The 18,745-nt window shown below is 34.5% G+C and overlaps 2 protein-coding genes across 3 annotated transcripts; both read left to right on the top strand.

Annotated features, from left to right (window-relative positions):
• The first annotated feature begins 170 nt into the window (after positions 1-170).
• On the top strand, positions 171-11,176 carry LOC306864717 (organic solute transporter subunit alpha). The gene is made up of 8 exons (XM_079408909.1): positions 171-430; positions 6,612-6,763; positions 7,064-7,137; positions 7,366-7,524; positions 9,467-9,578; positions 9,664-9,810; positions 9,926-10,031; positions 10,436-11,176. Exons 1-8 carry the CDS (start codon positions 355-357, stop codon positions 10,591-10,593), a joined length of 984 nt encoding a protein of 327 aa, XP_079265035.1. The 5' UTR covers positions 171-354; the 3' UTR covers positions 10,594-11,176.
• A 429-nt stretch (positions 11,177-11,605) lies between these two features.
• On the top strand, positions 11,606-17,449 carry LOC306864713 (pyruvate dehydrogenase (acetyl-transferring) kinase isozyme 3, mitochondrial-like). Of its 2 annotated transcripts, none has more exons than XM_079408904.1 (11): positions 11,606-11,982; positions 13,176-13,317; positions 13,386-13,457; positions 14,223-14,407; positions 14,493-14,582; positions 15,205-15,282; positions 15,407-15,483; positions 15,632-15,733; positions 15,820-15,927; positions 16,534-16,647; positions 16,735-17,449. In XM_079408904.1, exons 1-11 carry the CDS (start codon positions 11,880-11,882, stop codon positions 16,876-16,878), a joined length of 1,215 nt encoding a protein of 404 aa, XP_079265030.1. In that variant the 5' UTR covers positions 11,606-11,879; the 3' UTR covers positions 16,879-17,449. The 2 variants fall into 2 exon arrangements, with proteins under 2 accessions (XP_079265030.1, XP_079265029.1); XM_079408903.1 differs by having other exon boundaries at positions 11,651-11,982; positions 15,205-15,288.
• Positions 17,450-18,745: the final 1,296 nt, after the last annotated feature.

The following is an 18,745-nucleotide window of genomic DNA, read 5'->3' as shown; positions in this document are numbered from 1 at the left end:
CAATTACTATTTTATTTTTTTTATATACACTGACGTTTATAGTAACTACTATCACGATTGATTTATACAATAGTATGTGTTTTTTAAGGTAATAAAATGCCTATCATCTACTTTACCGAATCATTTTATAGCATTCTGGAGTTGTTTGTGTGAGTGTGACGCTATTGGTCACATCATCAATATTTACCCCTTTCATGGGCGGCCCCTTTAACAAGTGCAGGGATTCTTCTACAGAACACCAGCCTGCTTTCCTCTCAGTTTCATGCATGCTGAAACTAACCTGTGGTGAGGACAGTGGGGTTTTCACGGATTATAGTTTGCCTTGGATCTCGTTAATAAACGCTGAGTGTCAAGATGGAAATGTCCAATTTCACACTTTTTGATCCGCAATGCAGGGCAGAGGCTCCGTACTCTAAAGATGTTATTAAGCGTAAGTATCTTTCATTTGTTAGGCTATTTCTACAGAAAGTTGTTACCTAATGTTAATTATAATGTTAAACTTGTGTTTAAAACAGCAGTCAAAACCTAAAGTTGCTCTTACTGTAGAATGTTTGTTGTTATTAATGTAGATATGTGAAAATATGAAATAAACGTAGTAAAAACCTTGCCATTGTAACCATAGCACAATCCTGCTGTAGTAAATAGCATTATCCACCATTCTCAGAAAAATAGTTGTTATAAGCTTCAGAAGGCTTTTTACACTATTTTAAGGAGACCCCATTTTTATTATTATTATACTTCAGGAACAATAACTATAGAGGTGGAAATTATGCCGATTTTTTCCATTTAATTACAATATATAAATATATTATATAGCCAACAGTCTCCAAATCGGCATAAATTACTGTGGTAATATTTAAAAAAAATTCTTGAATATTGTATTTTTTGGAAACACTTTATTTTGATGGTCATTAGACATTAACAGTAAGTAACTTTGCAACTAGCAGTCATTAGAGTATTAGCAGACTGACTGCTTAATATCTTCTAACACTTTATTTAGATGGGTCCACAACATACAACATACTGACTATGAGAAACTTTGAAAGAATATGTCAACTTATTATACTAACCTTAAACCTAACCTAACAGTATACTCTGAGAGTTAGTAGACATGTAGTTGCAAATTAATGAGAATTAGTTGATTTTGAGGACTATCAAAATAAAGTGTTTTTCAAGTTACCCCAAATGCAAACACCGTTAAACAGCATTTACATAAACTCTTCTGTGATGATACAGAGTTGTATAATCAAACGTATGGATCAGAGTATAATATTTAATGTACTCTAGCAAGGCATATCTTGTAGATTATTTACAGTTACATTTGAAGTTTGATGGCCTCACTCTTAATTTTTCACATAAAAGCATTGATTGATAAAATGGATGGTTGTGTGTTTTTATATATGGTCATAGAAAAACTCATAAAGGTATAAAAAAAGGCCCATGAAAGCAATAGGTAATATCTTACACTGCTTGCCACTCAATGTTGATAAGAAGTGATTGTCCTGTGGTTCAGCGCTCTTGAACTTGAGTTTGCATGATAATGTTGAATGGCACTAAATGTGGATTCTTTCCAGGTTGTCACCCTCAACTGTTGTAAACTATATGTGTGTGTCAAACCCATATTCTTGTTTTAATTGTTACACCTTTACTCAAACTCACAGTAGAGGGTGGGAAGAGAGTAACATGCGTGATTGTATACGTAAAGGTAGATTTGTCCTCAAGTGAACTGTGCACATGCACAATAATGTGTAAGGCGGATGTGTTCTTGTTAAAACGACTTGCAAGAAAGTGGATGTACCGTGATTGACGAAGACTTTAGAAGGTCATTTTGTAAACAACAGGAAACATCACATCAGAATGAAACTCCGGACACTGGTTTGTGTAAAACTACACACCAGCACCATGTGTCAAACATGCAATCTCAAATGGCTTCGGCATGCATGGGCTGGTATGGATTTACGTCCCACACACAGCACAACATGGGTTTGCAAGGTTGTGAAACCGTTATTCCTGAAATTCTCAGTTAAACACTGACTAGATTTGATCACTTCTTTCTTTCTGTACTTCATTCTTAGTGGAAACACATGGATAGTTAGGAGGTGATTTATAAGTTTTCAAAAGGATATGATGGTTTTAAAAGTTATATACTTTTTGCCTCTATAAATCTATAATTGTCCTTTTATTCCATGTAATATGTTTAAGTGTTTTCATTGTTCGGAAATTAGTTAAATAATGTGTTTTCTAAACTTAAGGGATGACTAACCTAAATCATCTATCATTATTTGTACATTTTCCACTATTAAAAATGCATTATATTAGTATTATTTACTATTATAGTATGTATTCATATATTGAATTAGCTTTTATACTTTATATATATATATATTTTTTTTAATGATTTTGTTAAGATTTATTTATTACACTATTTACAGTAGTTTGATATTTGATGGTCACACACACAAAAAAGGACAAGGATATGATGTGGGAGGTTATAAAATTGTTGTCCTTTTTATTCCATGCTGCGTGCCTTTAAAGTCCGTGTAAAGTGATATTAAAATATGTGTTCTGAGTTTCTCACACAACAGAAAAATGTGTTATTAACCACCCAGCCAAATTTGAATGATAAAAAACGGCTTTCTTCTTTCGTGAGGGGGTTTGGCGCCACGGCATCTTTGTTTCCCGGCGGACCGAAAATAAACGCGACACTCGCGTCTCCCGGAAATCCGGTTTAATTCAACCAATCAGATTACGACTTCAACATTACTGAAGTGTTTCCAGAAAAGTGTGCCGTATGCATCAGACGGTCCGTGGGCGTGACGTCTGAGGCTGAGACTACTGTATATCTAACATCACAGACATTCAAAAAGACAAACTAAGAACTTGACCTCTCAACAGTTATTACAGTTTGTTTTATTTTTTTTATTATGCAATTATGTACATATTAATACAAACACATACATCTCACAACAGTAGTAGAAAAGAAAATAACAAAAACAAATGAGAAAGGGTATACAGAGAAAGAGAGAATATATATATATATATATATATAGCCTATATACCGTTTATATAAATATATATATCATATCTACCGTGCGACTCCACCGGGCTAGGACACCAGCAATGATATTAGTATCGCTTTTTATTTTTATTTTTATTTTTTTTTCCTTTATATGTTTACTATTGAAATGTTGTTGTTGTATGCATTTGTCAATTTTATTTAATTTCTGTATTTTCTTAAATGGGTGTGTATCGAGTATTTACAGAGAGTTAACTTTTAGTTTTAGTTAATTTTTCTTATTTGTAAGACGCTTTGGATAAAAGCGTCTGCTAAATGACTAAAAGTAAAAAGTAAGTAAAGTAAACTGACATAATGCTTCATAGGTCTTTTTAGCTTTTCTGTTTCTAATATTGTGCAAATTAGTACCATATAGTTTCATTTCTTTAATAAAATGTTCACAGTTTGGCTTAGCTTTAGCCAATTTCTTTACATGAATATGATACTTTCCAAGTAAAATAATTAGTTGTGTAAGAAAAGAAATTGTACTTCTAGAATCAATGTGCTCTTGTACAAAAACAAATATGACATCATACATTCCTATATGTATTACTGTTCCAAACATCCTAGAGATGAAGTTAGAGACATAAGACTGTTGAGCAAGGCACAAAATTCTTCTTTAACATATTTCTAATATATCTATTACTGCATTTATCTTTAACAATATTAATATCACCAATAAATATTATATCACAATTCAATGGCTGTTGGTCAGCATTAATGCAGTGAGCAGAATTACGTAATAATGAAACAACTTTACTTGAAATTGCATCAAAAATAACAGCATAGTCTTTTGGTTTCACAGGAAATTAAATTTTTTTAAGAAATTCTGAGTATGACAAAAGCAAACCATGTTCATTAAACAACAGACTAACGGTAAATATTCCACTGTCATACCATGACTGATTAAATATAGTCACAGAAAATACCGATGTGGTGTGAAATTGTGCTTATAGGCTAACTGCCAAGCCAGCAGTGCCTGCTTATGAAACAGTTATTATAGTGTTAGGGGCGCTCGGTGGCTCCATTGCGTCACCGATCCACCGTTTTAGCCCCGCCCAAAAAATCCTGAACACATAATTGGTGAAAAACTGTTTAACGATTTAACTCCACAATTCAGTACTACATAGTTCAGAGTCTTTGTAATGTGTTTCAGCAATACATTTCTAACATTTGTAATGTGTTTAGAAACAATTATCAGAATTGTCTTTACACTGACTTTAACAGTTTTATTCTTTTCTTTTTTTATTATTATTGTTTTAATTGGTCCAAAAATAGTTTAAATCTTTTAATAATTTTCATTTTCATTTTAGTAATTTATATATATATATATATATGTATTTATATATATATATATATATATATATATATATATATATTAGTGCTGTCAAACGATTAATCACGATTAATCGCATCCAAAATAAAAGTTTTTGTTTACATAATATATGTGTGTGTATTGTGTATATTTATAAAGACACACACATACAGCATATATTTTGAAAATATTTACATGTATATATTTGTATTCATATAATTTATATCATATATAAATATATTTAATATATAAACGTAACATATTTTTCTTAAATATATACATGCATGTGTGTGTATTTATATATACATAATAAATATACACAGTACACACATATATTATGTAAACAAAATTTTTTATTTTGGATGCGATTAATCATGATTAATCGTTTGACAGCACTAATATACAAACCCGATTCAAAAAAAGTTGGGACACTGTACAAATTACGAATAAAAAAGGAATGCAATAATTTAAAAATCTCATAAACTTATATTTTATTCACAATAGAATATAGATAACATATCAAATGTTGAAAGTGAGACATTTTGAAATGTCATGCCAAATATTGGCTCATTTTGGATTTCATGAGAGCTACACATTCCAAAAAAGTTGGGACAGGTAGCAATAAGAGGCCGGAAAAGTTAAATGTACATATAAGGAACAGCTGGAGGACCAATTTGCAACTTATTAGGTCAATTGGCAACATGATTGGGTATAACAAGAGCCTCTCAGAGTGGCAGTGTCTCTCAGAAGTCAAGATGGCAAGAGGATCACCAATTCCCCCAATGCTGCGGCGAAAAATAGTGGAGCAATATCAGAAAGGAGTTTCTCAGAGAAAAATTGGAAAGAGTTTGAAGTTATCATCATCTACAGTGCATAATATCATCCAAAGATTCAGAGAATCTGGAACAATCTCTGTGCGTAAGGGTCAAGGCCGGAAAACCATACTGGATGCCCGTGATCTTCGGGCCCTTAGACGGCACTGCATCACATACAGGAATGCTACTGTAATGGAAATCACAACATGGGCTCAGGAATACCTCCAGAAAACATGGTCGGTGAACACAATCCACCGTGCCATTCGCCGTTGCCGGCTAAAACTCTATAGGTCAAAAAAGAAGCCATATCTAAACACGATCCAGAAGCGCAGGCGTTTTCTCTGGGCCAAGGCTTATTTAAAAGGGACTGTGGCAAAGTGGAAAACTGTTCTGTGGTCAGACGAATTTCTTTTTGGAAAATTGGGACGCCATGTCATCCGGACTAAAGAGGACAAGGACAACCCAAGTTGTTATCAGCGCTCAGTTCAGAAGCCTGCATCTCTGATGGTATGGGGTTGCATGAGTGCGTGTGGCGTGGGCAGCTTACACATCTGGAGAGGCACCATCAATGCTGAAAGGTGTATCCAAGTTCTAGAACAACATATGCTCCCATCCAGACGGTGTCTCTTTCAGGGAAGACCTTGCATTTTCCAACATGACAATGCCAGACCACATACTGCATCAATTACAACATCATGGCTGCGTAGAAGGAGGATCCGGGTACTGAAATGGCCAGCCTGCAGTCCAGATCTTTCACCCATAGAAAACATTTGGCGCATCATAAAGACGAAGATGCGACAAAGAAGACCTAAGACAGTTGAGCAACTAGAAGCCTGTATTAGACAAGAATGGGACAACATTCCTATTCCTAAACTTGAGCAACTTGTCTCCTCAGTCCCCAGATGTTTGGAGACTGTTATAAAAAGAAGAGGGGATGCCACACAGTGGTAAACATGGCCTTGTCCCAACTTTTTTGAGATGTGTTGATGCCATGAAATTTAAAATAAACGTATTTTTCCCTTAAAATTATACATTTTCTCAGTTTAAACATTTGATATGTCATCTATGTTGTATTCTGAATAAAATATTGAAATTTGAAACTTCCACATCATTGCATTCTGTTTTTATTCACAATTTGTACAGTGTCCCAACTTTTTTGGAGTCGGGTTTGTATATATATATATATATATATTATTTAGCATTTCATTTAGCTTAAAATGAAGATTGGAAATGTTGCCTTTGCAGCTAAATTAGATAAATATGTTTCTCAACTAATATTTAGATTTTAGTCTTATTTCAGCTGACCAAAAACTATTTAAAATAGTTTTAGTTTTATAACAATGCTTCCATTAGGATAATGCCAAAAAAAGTATAGACAGTGATGTAGCCATGTGAATCTTCTGATGGTGGTGTTTGCGTTTTACAGAGCTGGATATCTTTGGCATTGTCCACTTCTCTTTGCTGACTTTAATGGCCACAGTGTCCATGCTGGTTTTCATTGAAGAATGCATCTACATCTATAAGAAAGTACCTCCAAATAAGAAAAGTGTAATCATCTGGGTAACCGGAGCAGCACCGGTGAGTTCTATCAGTCGAACATCTGTCCTTTTTATCTGCTTTGTTATTTGTGTTATCATTTACGTTCCCTCCCTGCCTTCAGGTATTTTACAATCTATTATTTAAAAAAGTTTTTAAATAATTCATCACTCCTAATTAGAACTGATATGTCAAATATGAGCTTTATCTGTATCCCACCCAGACGGAAGCTGAGGCAATGGTACAGTTAGTCATTTCTTGTGCATTATGACCTGTATGAGTGATTATGAGTCTCAAGTTCATCTTCTTCTAAGGCATTATATTTATCTTTATCTTTTTCAGGTCATTGCTACCATGTCTTGTTTGGGCATGTGGGTTCCAAGGGCCACAATGTTCACTGATATGACATCAGCCACGTGAGTTCACTCTTAACATTCTAAGTACTTTACCCCAGTGAGGAATGCACTGAAAAATGAAGCATGAATGATGTATTCAATGTAATTCAGTAGCAGTTAAACATTGTTTTCACTCTTCAAGAATTACTTTCTGTCCCAGATATTTTCCAGTGTACAGAACTTTGAAAGAATTTGTGGGTGTGTGTGCAACCGTGACACAAATGAACATATTTCTGACTTGACTGGCAGATACTTTGCAATTGTGGTATTCAAATTCCTGATTCTCATGATTGAAGAGGTCGGAGGAGACAATGCATTTCTCAGGCACTCAGAGAATAAGTCATTTAAGATCAGCACAGGGCCTTGCTGCTGCTGCTGTCCATGTCTGCCAAACGTCCCCATCACACGGTAAGCAAACCTTAAAGTGTGCTTGTCACATGCCATCAGACCCAAGAAGATTTGACTTGCCATAAATCACTGCTATAATGCTAGCTTGTTGTGGGTTGTTGCTATGAAGCTCAAAAAGGGCCCACTTGGGGGCCTCAAGAGGACTTAAAATGATTTAACGTCAGATATTAATAAAAACTAAGATAACTAAAAATCAAGTTCTTATTTAAAGTCACCTCTCAACAATATATATAATATAATATAATATATATAAAATATATAAAAATATAATTAGACCAGGAAATAAAGTAAATTAATAAAATCTTAAAACTCAGTGGGTATTTTTATAACAAGTATACATTTTTATGGCAAGTTGCAAAATATTTTATTAGGTAAAAAGTTTTTATTATTATTATTATTATTGTTTATGTTTTAGATAGTGCTGTCAAATGATTAATCGCGATTAATCGCATCCAAAATAAAAGTTTTTGTTTGAATAATATTTTTGTGTGTGTTCTGTGTATATTTATTATGTATATATATATATATATATATGTATGCATATTATGTGTGTATATACACACACACACACACACACACACACACACACAGTATATATTTTGAAAAAATATATGTATACATGTCTATATTTATATTCATATAATTTATATTATAAATAAATATATTTAATATATATATATATATATATATATATATATATATAAAAAAATCTGAAATATATACATGGATGTGTGTGTATTTATATATACATAATACATATACACAGTACACACATTATGTAAACAAAATATTTTATTTTGGATGCGATTAATCGCGATTAGTCGTTTGACAGCACTAGTTTTAGAAAAAAAAAATGTGGATGTGGACAATAGGCCTTGGTCAGGGTAGTGCCATATATTTTTTTTTTTCACAGGTATGATGGATAAAATATGGTGCATTCAGTGGATTGCACTGTTGTTTGACAACATACCGATTGTTCAGCTGATGAAAGTTGAAACTTTCGATGGACAAAAACCTCATAGAGAGGTATGAAAGTTACGAGTCCTCACAGCCTCATTTTTCTCATCTTAAATTCAATATATATTCAATTATGAAAGAAATACAATTTTAGCTGTAAAGCAGCTCTAAAAAGACAATAGTGTAAACTTAGTGTTCAACTTAGTTTAGTTTAAAAAAATAATTCAAAGTTCATCGAATTATGAAACAAGTTTAGTTCAGCCATAAGCAGCTCTATAGAAGAGCAATATTGTCATTATTAAGTTCAAGTCAGTTCTAAGTTGATTCAGCAACAACAGGGTCATTGTTGCAGAGTTAATCAATTATGACAGATAACTATCCATTTCAATTAAGTAAAAAGTTTGTTCACATCCAATAGTGTCAGTGCAGTCAATCAAAGGTGACAGTGGCAAGGATCCAAGATTCCATCAGGTAACACTGATGGAGAACAAATAAAAAAAAAACCTTGGGAGAAGCCAGAGGGCCAGTTTTCCTCAGACCAAAGGAATATCCTGAACAGCAGCCTGTGTAGAAATAAACAAATTGCTCTTATTAACTAAATTGCACCTGCATATCACTAATAAACATTCTGAAACTGACATCTTTGCAATTAACGGCCCATATCTTTGACTGGATGTCATCAGGATGAGTGCACCTCTGGCCATTCAACTCTTCTGCAAACATGAGGTCTTTATAATGCTTAGTGTGTAACTTAAAATGGGCACCTCAGGGCCATTGCACCCTTTGCTATCTGAAAGAAAGGAGCAGTTTGTGTTTCCTAGGTGGCATTGGCTTTATATCAGTGTTATGTAAGAGTTCCATTATCAAACCCAACACAAACAGTTGAATGAGATGTGGGTGGGCTCATGTGACTTGGAATGTCAAATCTGAAAACCGAAACCAAAATAGTTGAATTTTCTTCAAATATTGTGCTTTGCTTTTTCAGACGATCTCTGTTCATATTGAAACTGGGGTCCTACCAGTTTGCGCTGATGAAATTGGTCTTAACCATCCTTTCTATAGTCCTCTGGTCGAATGGCAACTTCAGTGTAGCTGATGTAAGTATAGAGTGTGCAAATATTTGAATACCTAATTTTACTGAGAAAGACAAGAGTGCAAAATGTCTCTTTCTCTGATCTTTAGGTTTCAGCCAGTGGAGCATCCATATGGATAAACTGCTTTATAGGTGTTCTCACCATTATCGCCCTTTGGCCTGTTGCGATCATGTTCATGCATGTGCGAGAGGCATTGCGCACCCTTAAAATGGTTCCTAAATATGCCATGTATCAGGTTTGTTTTGTTTTGTTTTCTTTGTACTTATTACTTGCTGTTTTAGAACATACTTGGTGCTTAGTATTGCTGGATTGAATGCTACCAGTGATTCAACAGTTGTGTCTGCCCGTAGTTGGTGCTGATTCTCAGCCAGCTGCAAACTGCTATCATCAACATACTGGCAATGAACGGGACTATTGCCTGTGCACCGCCCTACACGTCCCAGACCCGTGGAAACTGTGAGTACCATCATGTGGCAGAATGCAACTTAAAATTCCTGTTAAATTATTAAGTTAAATAAGTATTCTCATTATTGTTATTCCTGTACGAGTTTCTACTTTCTTCTGTAAAATACAAAAAGTGAAGTTTAGCAGAATGAGCTGATGTCTTCCATATAATGAAAGTGGATGGGGAGTAGCAGTTGTCAGCCTTTAAAAAGCAGCATAAAAGTAATCATTTTGTGTTACACCAAACTGTTCTACAGAAGAAAGAAAGTCATACAGTTTTCAAGAGACAGGAGGCAACAAAATTTCATTTTTTGGGGTGAACTGTCCTTTTAACTCTTACATAATTTCCCCACACCCACTTAAGTGTCTGTCAGACTTTAATGGTTCATAAAAACACCCTCAATTTCTTTTCACAGTGATAAGTCAGCAGCTATTGATCGTGGAGATGTTCATCATCACACTAGTGACCCGCGTTTTATATAGACGTCAGTATGACCCCATACCAGATCTGGATGATGATGTTGAGGAGACAAAGACTGCCCTCACCTCAAAGAAAGCCGTAGATATTGCCTGAGAAGAACCGACTGTTGCGTGTGATTGAGAGTTTGTTATATTTTTGCGGCTGGTTTGTTGAAATAAATTGAACAATGATGGTCATTAACTTTGTATTTTCTATATGTATGTACAGTGTATGTACTGCAATTTATTTGGCCATAGAATTTGACTGTAGAGTCAACCATGGCTTTGAGGGCCCTGATTGATATTGATGTTTACACTTTGTATTGGGTGCGTCAATCTGGGCAGTCAGAACTACAAAGCTTTAGTTGATCTTGTGAGTCATGTTGCACGTTCCTGATGAAGTGAGATAAAGTCATTTCTATGGCTTGATGGCAGGCTGCATAAAAGACTTTTGGAATTGTATAAAGGTCAGGATTCATTATGTTGATAAATTGAATGTTGATATATTACCCTTTGTACTGTAAAATCTGTCACGTCCTACTGTTGAATACAGATTTTTCCAGTAATCATGTGATTTGTTTTATGTTGTTATTGATATTGTAACTATTAAAATAGGCAACCTAATTGAAATAAAGGTGAAATAAAGTAAACTATACATATTGGATGGAAAAAACTAAATGATAAATAAAAATTGAAGTAATAAAATTGATCAAACTAAGTTTATTTAATAGTGATTTAAACAAAATGCTTGGTGACAATATGACAAAAAGCATATACAATTTAACTAAACAAAATAACTTAAAATGTAGGCTAACTAAAAATATAGTAATAAAAGCTAAAATATTAATTACAGCTGTAAAATATATAAATAAATATATACATTTATGGAAACGTGCTGTTTCCATAAAATGGAAGTTTGTGTCACGTGGGTCTCAGAATTAATAATAAACATGTAGCATTAAACCTTGGTTTTGCAGGAAGTTATACACAAAAGTAAATAACATAAACAACATACAAAAGAACCGCTGTTCTGCAACCTAACTCCCCACTTAGGCGTTTCATTCAGGTAACTGGATGGACCAATTACAAAGCACTGACTTTTTTCCGTGTTCTTCCCAGCCAATCACAGCGCTCGCTGTTTAAATCAAGGTCGGTTGTGTGTTCGCTCTTGTGTACGTGCTGTTTAGCGCAACAGTGGCTGTGCGGGAAAACACAAGGCATACACGTATAATGCAGTGTTATGCTATAAAATATATATGAAAATAATATGAAACGGAGGTGAATTTTCGGATACGGATGTTGCGGTGAACTCTACTCTTTGGACGATCCCTGACATGATCCCAATATAAGGATTTCTTTTCATAACCGGCCTGGCCTCCCTCGGTTCACATTTCCTCCACAATGAGACTGTACGCATTTCTTCTGAAGGACCATTTACCAAAGATAGAATATTATTCAAGGTTTTCTCCATCGCCTCTGTCAATAAAACAGTTTCTGGAATTCGGTAAGTGCGAGCGCATCCTCTGACAGCAGCATGATTATGTTGATTGTCTCATAAAATAAGCATGTTTTATAACCCCTCATTGTTTTAGTGTATGTTTAGTGTTCAGATCTGTTAATTGTAAATGCGACAAATCTGGTAAACAAGAAAACATTCACACAACATTCGTTTCTGCCTGAAATAGTTGTTTTTATGACTATACGAGATATGCCACCTAATGATTTCCAAAGTTAAAGATGTTTTATAAATCATTATACACAGTAGAATCATTGAATTTGCCCACTGTATGTCCTTCAAATATTTAAGGTCATTTATCGTGTTACTTGTTAATGTCATACACTCGTTTGCATATGAACCATCTCATATTATAATACTATTAAACGTAATAACATGAATATTAAATACCTGTCCGTTAATCTTACTGAACTCCCTCTAAGTACTTTAATAAGAGGGAGAGGCTCTTCATGTAAATACAATATGAAGTGTGTGATATCAACTACACCTAGGTGAAGTCAAACACAACAATAAGTTGGTTTTGACATGGATAGTATAGCCTAAAATGAGCATTTCTGCCATTAAAAATCCCCCGTTGTCCTAAACCATGTCACTGTGGAGCAATAAGAGTTTCATTAATTAGAATTTTTGGAAATGGTCCATTGAACAGAAACAGTATATAATGGCACAGAAAGGACTGAGTCAGAAAAAGGCTTATGCAACAAGGCTAATTATGATATTAGTTACACTCATAAATAAATGATAGGGATAGTTAATCCTACTTGTGATGTTTCAGAAAACATTGGTGCGCTCTGGAGGCCTAAAGTAAAAGTGAATTTTATTTGTATCACTTTTCCAAATACACAAGAGTTTCAAAGCAGCTTTTCATAAAGTCATGATGTTAATGTTTATAATATATTACTATTTTCATGGCATAGTTGCATTTACCAGATTAGAGGTAGCCCGATAATATTCAGTAGCTCTGTGAAGATACACACAGCCAAGCAGTTTAGATTGGCTATGTAGAATATAATAGTTGAAATGAGTTTTTTTGTTTTGTGTTCAGACGTTGTTTAGTGCTTTGCAGGTGTCTTAGGTTTCGGGTATGGATGATAAAGCATTTTGCTGCACTTTCCCATCTGTAAACACTAACAGCCCGGTGTTTTCCCAGTTGTTTATGTTTCTGGATGCTGGATTTTCAGGTAGGGATAATGCGTGTGAGAAGACGTCTTACATGTTCCTGCGGAAGGAGCTGCCGGTGCGTCTGGCTAACACTATGAGAGAGGTCAATCTGCTGCCTGACAAGCTCCTCAGTCAACCTTCAGTCAAACTGGTGCAGAAATGGTTAGTATAAATGAGTTCAAAATGGAGGACGTCAGATGAACATTCACTGAAGCAAAATCTCTTCACAGGTACATGCAAAGTTTTTTTGAACTTCTAGAGTTCGAGAACAGGAAGCCAGAAGACCCACATGCCTTGAATGAGTGAGTAGGACTCTTTTTATGTTTTTTTTGCTTTTTGTGAGCCATCTAGATGGTCTTGTTCTGCAGGCAGTTGCACGGCATGCTATTATATTTTCAGGCGAGGTGAATTCAGGCCAGAGTTGAGAACAGAGGAATCAGATAGTGCCCTGACTGTGGAAAAGAACAAATATGCATGCTGGGTCAGCAAAAACAAAGGAAGAATCCTACTCTCATGCCATTTCTACATACAATGGCCTTTATTATTTATACAAAATGCTATAAGTGGCCTGAAAGACTAAAAAAACAGAGCAAAGTTTTGTTTACTGTACTTACAGTTTTCCTTAGCTAAACAATATAATGACGAGGTTAGTGTTTGATATGTTTATTAGCCAGTATTGGATATTTTATTGTTCATTCTAATTTAAAATTAATAATTTAATAGCACTGATAAATGTAGTCTTTAGCAAATCTCAGTAATTATCCATTTTTCATACAGTAAATTCTAATGTTGCGTTGCCTAAATTCACTTTTAGCATTCCAAAATGTAATCTAGTTTAAAGTGTTTTATTTTTAATTTATTTTGACAAAATAATATAGAATTTTGATATTGACCATTATATAAAAAAAACTAATCAGCTTAACAATCTCAGATAGAATTTCAGTATTGCCTATATTGTTTCAATATTTATTTAAAAACCCTTTGTTTATAATTATCTTCTTAAGATGTACAAAATTTGTTTAATAAACTTTTTTTTTTTTTTTTTTTCCCTGTCAACGTTTTTCTAGCTTTCTGGAGACTCTTATTGAGATCAGGAATAGACACAATGATGTGGTCCCGACAATGGCCCAGGGTGTAATTGAATATAAAGAGAAGTTTGGTTTCGATCCGTTCGTCAGCTCCAACATCCAGTACTTTTTGGACCGCTTCTACACCAACCGAATCTCTTTTCGCATGCTCATCAACCAGCACAGTACGTCACGCTAAAAAAAGACACCACATACTGAACCGTAGCTTTTCATAGAGTTTTATTGGAATTGCTTTTTTCTGTATTACAGCTCTCCTTTTTGGCAATGACATCAACCCAGCCCATCCAAAACACATTGGCAGTATTGATCCCAACTGCAATGTTGCAGAGGTGGTGACTGGTAGGTTGAGAGTTTTTGTTTTGCTCTGTCACATACGCTACTATTGAGAGGTTTGGGGTTTGTAAGATTTTATTTTATTTTCCTTTATTTGATTTTTATTGATTTATTTAAAATAAATACTTTTATTCAGCACAGACACATTATCCAAAGTGACAGTAAAAACATTTTTAATGTTTATAATATAAAAAAAAAAAAAAATCTTGTTTTGAACTTTTATATTTGTCAAAGAATATTGAAAAATGTATCACAAAAATATTAAGCAGCACAACGATTTCAACTTTGATAATAATAATGTTTCTTGAGCAGTAAACCAGAATTAGAATGATTTTTGAAGAATCATGTGAAGACTGGAGTAATGATGCTGTAAATTTAGCTTTGCCATTACAGGAATAAATTACATTTAAAAAAATATTCAAATAGAAATCAGTTATTTTAAATTGTAATAAAATTTAATAATCTTAATGTTTTTATTGTATTTTGATCAAATAAATGCAGCCTTTGTGAGCATAAAAGCATAAAATAAATTCTACCAACCCCAAATTTTGAATGGTAGTGTAGGTAAACCATCCATATCTTTGTTTGGATTTTGTGCTCCACTGATTCAGCGTGGTGATGTTTTCAGATGCATACGAGACCGCCAAGATGGTGTGTGAGCAATATTATTCAGCTGCCCCTGAACTCAAGATAGAGGAATTCAATGGTACATGTCTGTATTCTTTCACAAAACTCCATTTATAATGTTTGTTTCAGAGTTGCTTCGTGTCTAATTCATGTAGAACTTTTGGAGATCCAAAATCGTATGAATATGTTACTTTTTTATGTAGCAAAGGCTCCTCAAAAGCCCATCCAGGCTGTGTACGTCCCCTCACACTTGTTCCACATGCTGTTTGAATTGTTTAAGGTATGTTTCTCAAACTTGCAGATGCATATTGAATATGATGTTTCAAAGTACCAGCATGTTTTACGCAATTTAATATTTAGCAGCCCCTATTTTTGTGTTTTTCCCAAGGCTCTGACGTAGTTGTAACCGCTTCTGTTTGTGTTTTCAGAACGCAATGAGGGCCACCAATGAGCTCCACGAGGGTAGTAAGGAGGGTTTCCCTCTTATAAAAGCAAAAGTGACCCTGGGGAAGGAAGATCTCTCTGTGAAGGTCAGTTTGCTTGCAAATCAGTTTTCTTTGCAAACATGTACGTGTGGCATGCCTTGATCCTAAACTTCCTGTGTTTTTCATCATAGATCAGTGACAGGGGAGGGGGTGTGGCTTTACGGAAGATTGACAGGCTGTTCAACTACACCTACTCAACTGCACCAACACCCAGTCTGGGCTCGAAACGAGTGCCATTGGTAAAGAAATGTGCCTACAATATTCTTAAAACAAATAAACTTCATCCTGTCATCACTTAGTCATCCTCATGTGGCTACAAAACACCAGTATGACTTTATTGTGGAACACAAAAACAGATGTTTTTAGCAGAATGTGCTTTCCAAAAAGGACACACACAAAAAAATGTAAAAAGCCAAACAGCCCCAAATTGAAGTCATTTTCTGTTATACTAAAATAATAATTATACTAAAATATATTTTTTTCACCAAAAACAATCCATCAGATTGTTTCAGTTTTTGTTGGCTAAAACTAAAAACTGGTAAAAATCCTCTGATGTTGAAGTACTAAAATTACTAAAACTGAAATCAGTGTAAATAAAAAAAAAAAAAAAAAGGGTAATTGCTTCTTCATAATTCTGACTTTTTTCTCAGAATTGCACGACACAATTTCACAATTCTAACTTCTCATTTTTTGTTCACTAGGAAAAGTAAAGTCATAACAGTGTGGAAGAACATGAGGGTGAATAAAGAATGACACAATTTTAGGGAAATCAACCAACTTTAACCTTGAACAACAGTTCTAAATGTAGCATTGTCCTCTGTAATCTGATCTCCACACGTCTCTAGGCTGGATTTGGACATGGTTTGCCGATATCCAGATTGTACGCCCGCTACTTTCAAGGGGACCTGAAACTGTACTCGATGGAAGGCATAGGGACCGATGCCGTCATCTACCTGAAGGTAAAAGCAGCTCTCAATTTGCACTTTATTTCATTGTTCGACTGATGGGTTTTGAGTGACATCTACCCTGTCATCTTCTCTGACCAGGCTCTCTCCAGCGAATCATTTGAGCGTCTGCCCGTCTTCAACAAATCTGCTTGGCGACACTATCAAGGAGGCCCAGGAGCGGATGACTGGAGCAACCCGAGCAAAGAGCCCCGAGATGCCTCAAAATACAAGGCCAAAAGATAATCGCACTCGCTCCATCCATGTCCCACTGCACCCATTACAGACCTACCGTCTATAGTCTAGCTTCAGTTGCCATGGCAACATCACATCAATGCTGAGTGTTCTATACTTGTTAGCATTTCCAGAGCAGAAGAGCGGATGATGTAAGTGTCATTAATTCTCTGCTCCTTCCTCCTTTGTGCAGCTAAAGACGTAAGATACAGAACCTCCTTTTAGTGTCTTCCAGGGCGGTTAGAGGAAAGAGTGAACATTTGTGGCTGGGGTGTTAGATACTTTGGTTCTTTTTTTTAATTGTGCCACACAGTAGCTTCCCTCGTTTCATTTTCAAAAACTGCCAGAGAAGGACGCTTGGAGTTTGAGAAGGTCAAAACAAAGAGCATTTTTTTTTTACTGCCACTCACAAGCACTTAGAGAGAAGGTTTGTCCACAGTTTCTGTGGCTACGACTCCCGTTTTCTTGGCAGCGGACTAATGGAGAAATCATTTGAAATGAAAAATTTCATTTAAAAATAATTTGGTTAAACTCAAAACTACATAAAAACTCTCAAGAGCATGTCGAGGTTATTTTTCACCCTAAAATCAAAAGAAAAATATGAATTTATATTTTGCATAAAGAAACTAAACTTTGTAGTACAATTAGACTAGTCATTTTTTGTATTATTTTGAATTATAAAATCATTTTAATTGTTATTGCATTATTAAAATTATTGTTTATATACACACAATAATATATATCATAAATATTAATATTTAACATTTTATTTAAGGTATTTTCAGTATGTATTTACATATTTGTGAGTTTAATTTATACTGATTTTAATTGGGAAAAAACTGTCCGGACAAGATTATTTTCATTGTATTACAGTATTATATTTTCACTGTATTACAGTAATGAGAATTTGAGGGTGAATTCTCATGAAAATGTCATAATGCAAAACAATTTCAGTGGTCCTAGAATAATTTTCATAAAGCAAAATTTTCTTATTTTTCTTTTAATGTTTTGGGTGAAATGTGAGCAGATGTTTGCTTGTTAGGTGCACCCAAATGTTTTTTGGGAGCAGAGCATACTGACAAACTGATATTTCCAAGCATGGTGGAATGCACTTTTAAACAAATCGAATACGCTTTTAAACAAATATAATTTCAGATATTTATTTATTTATTTTAACCCCCATTTATTTGATGTTTCCCCCAAGGGCTGTGTTTGTGTAGGGATGTGCTGATTCTGAGCTGGGCCTCAGTGTAAGTAGAAGCAGTACATTACCTACATCCACTTATAGTTCGGCAATACTGAACTTCCTGTTAATGTAAATGAAGAGAGACGGTGGTAAACTTTGAAGAAGGATGCACAACTATAGGCTGTTGTAGCATTAGTGCTATAGTCATTAATTATTCTTTTTTTTTTCATCTTAAAAAACATATACTGCTTTTCTAACATTATAGCCCCTGCATAGTGACATTTGAGTTGATAAAAAGATATTTGCTTGCAGACTTTGTTGAAACAGAAAGTTTAGATGTTTAGATTTCAGCAACATTTGATTGAGAGAAAATGCATAGTTAGATATAAACTCATAGGAGCAACTTGGCTGACTTTTGAGTCTGAGTTTTAGCTTAATATTTATTTTTATTATACCACTACTTCTCAGACATTCCTTTTGATGGAGTTAATGTTTTCCAGAGGACCTCGTCTTAAAATAATTCTGAACACAGACACAGTTTGGGACTATTTGAGTGCAATTATTCTAAGAAGAGTGGTTGTTAGATGAAATACGGGACAGCTCGTCTGGTTTAAAGGAACTGATGCTTAACTACAAGCTTCACTTTGCCCAAGCTAGTTACTGTACTTTGTTAAACTGTGTCCTATTTAAAAA

This window comes from Barbus barbus (genome assembly GCF_936440315.1).
Source record: "Barbus barbus genome assembly, chromosome: 46".
NCBI lineage: Eukaryota > Metazoa > Chordata > Actinopteri > Cypriniformes > Cyprinidae > Barbus > Barbus barbus.
This window is presented reverse-complemented; position numbering and strand designations above follow the sequence as displayed.

What these genes read in the sequence shown, in the direction of transcription:
- LOC306864717 (XM_079408909.1), top strand. Translation starts at nt 355, where the DNA reads ATGGAAATGTCCAATTTCACACTTTTTGATCCGCAATGCAGGGCAGAG. An exon ending in GCAACTTCAGTGTAGCTGAT is followed by an intron (nt 9,579 to 9,663) that starts GTAAGTATAGAG and finishes TCTGATCTTTAG; the next exon opens with GTTTCAGCCAGTGGAGCATC. An exon ending in GTCCCAGACCCGTGGAAACT is followed by an intron (nt 10,032 to 10,435) that starts GTGAGTACCATC and finishes TTCTTTTCACAG; the next exon opens with TGATAAGTCAGCAGCTATTG.
- LOC306864713 (XM_079408903.1), top strand. Translation starts at nt 11,880, where the DNA reads ATGAGACTGTACGCATTTCTTCTGAAGGACCATTTACCAAAGATAGAA. An exon ending in AGGAAGATCTCTCTGTGAAG is followed by an intron (nt 15,734 to 15,819) that starts GTCAGTTTGCTT and finishes TTTTCATCATAG; the next exon opens with ATCAGTGACAGGGGAGGGGG. An exon ending in GCTCGAAACGAGTGCCATTG is followed by an intron (nt 15,928 to 16,533) that starts GTAAAGAAATGT and finishes ACACGTCTCTAG; the next exon opens with GCTGGATTTGGACATGGTTT.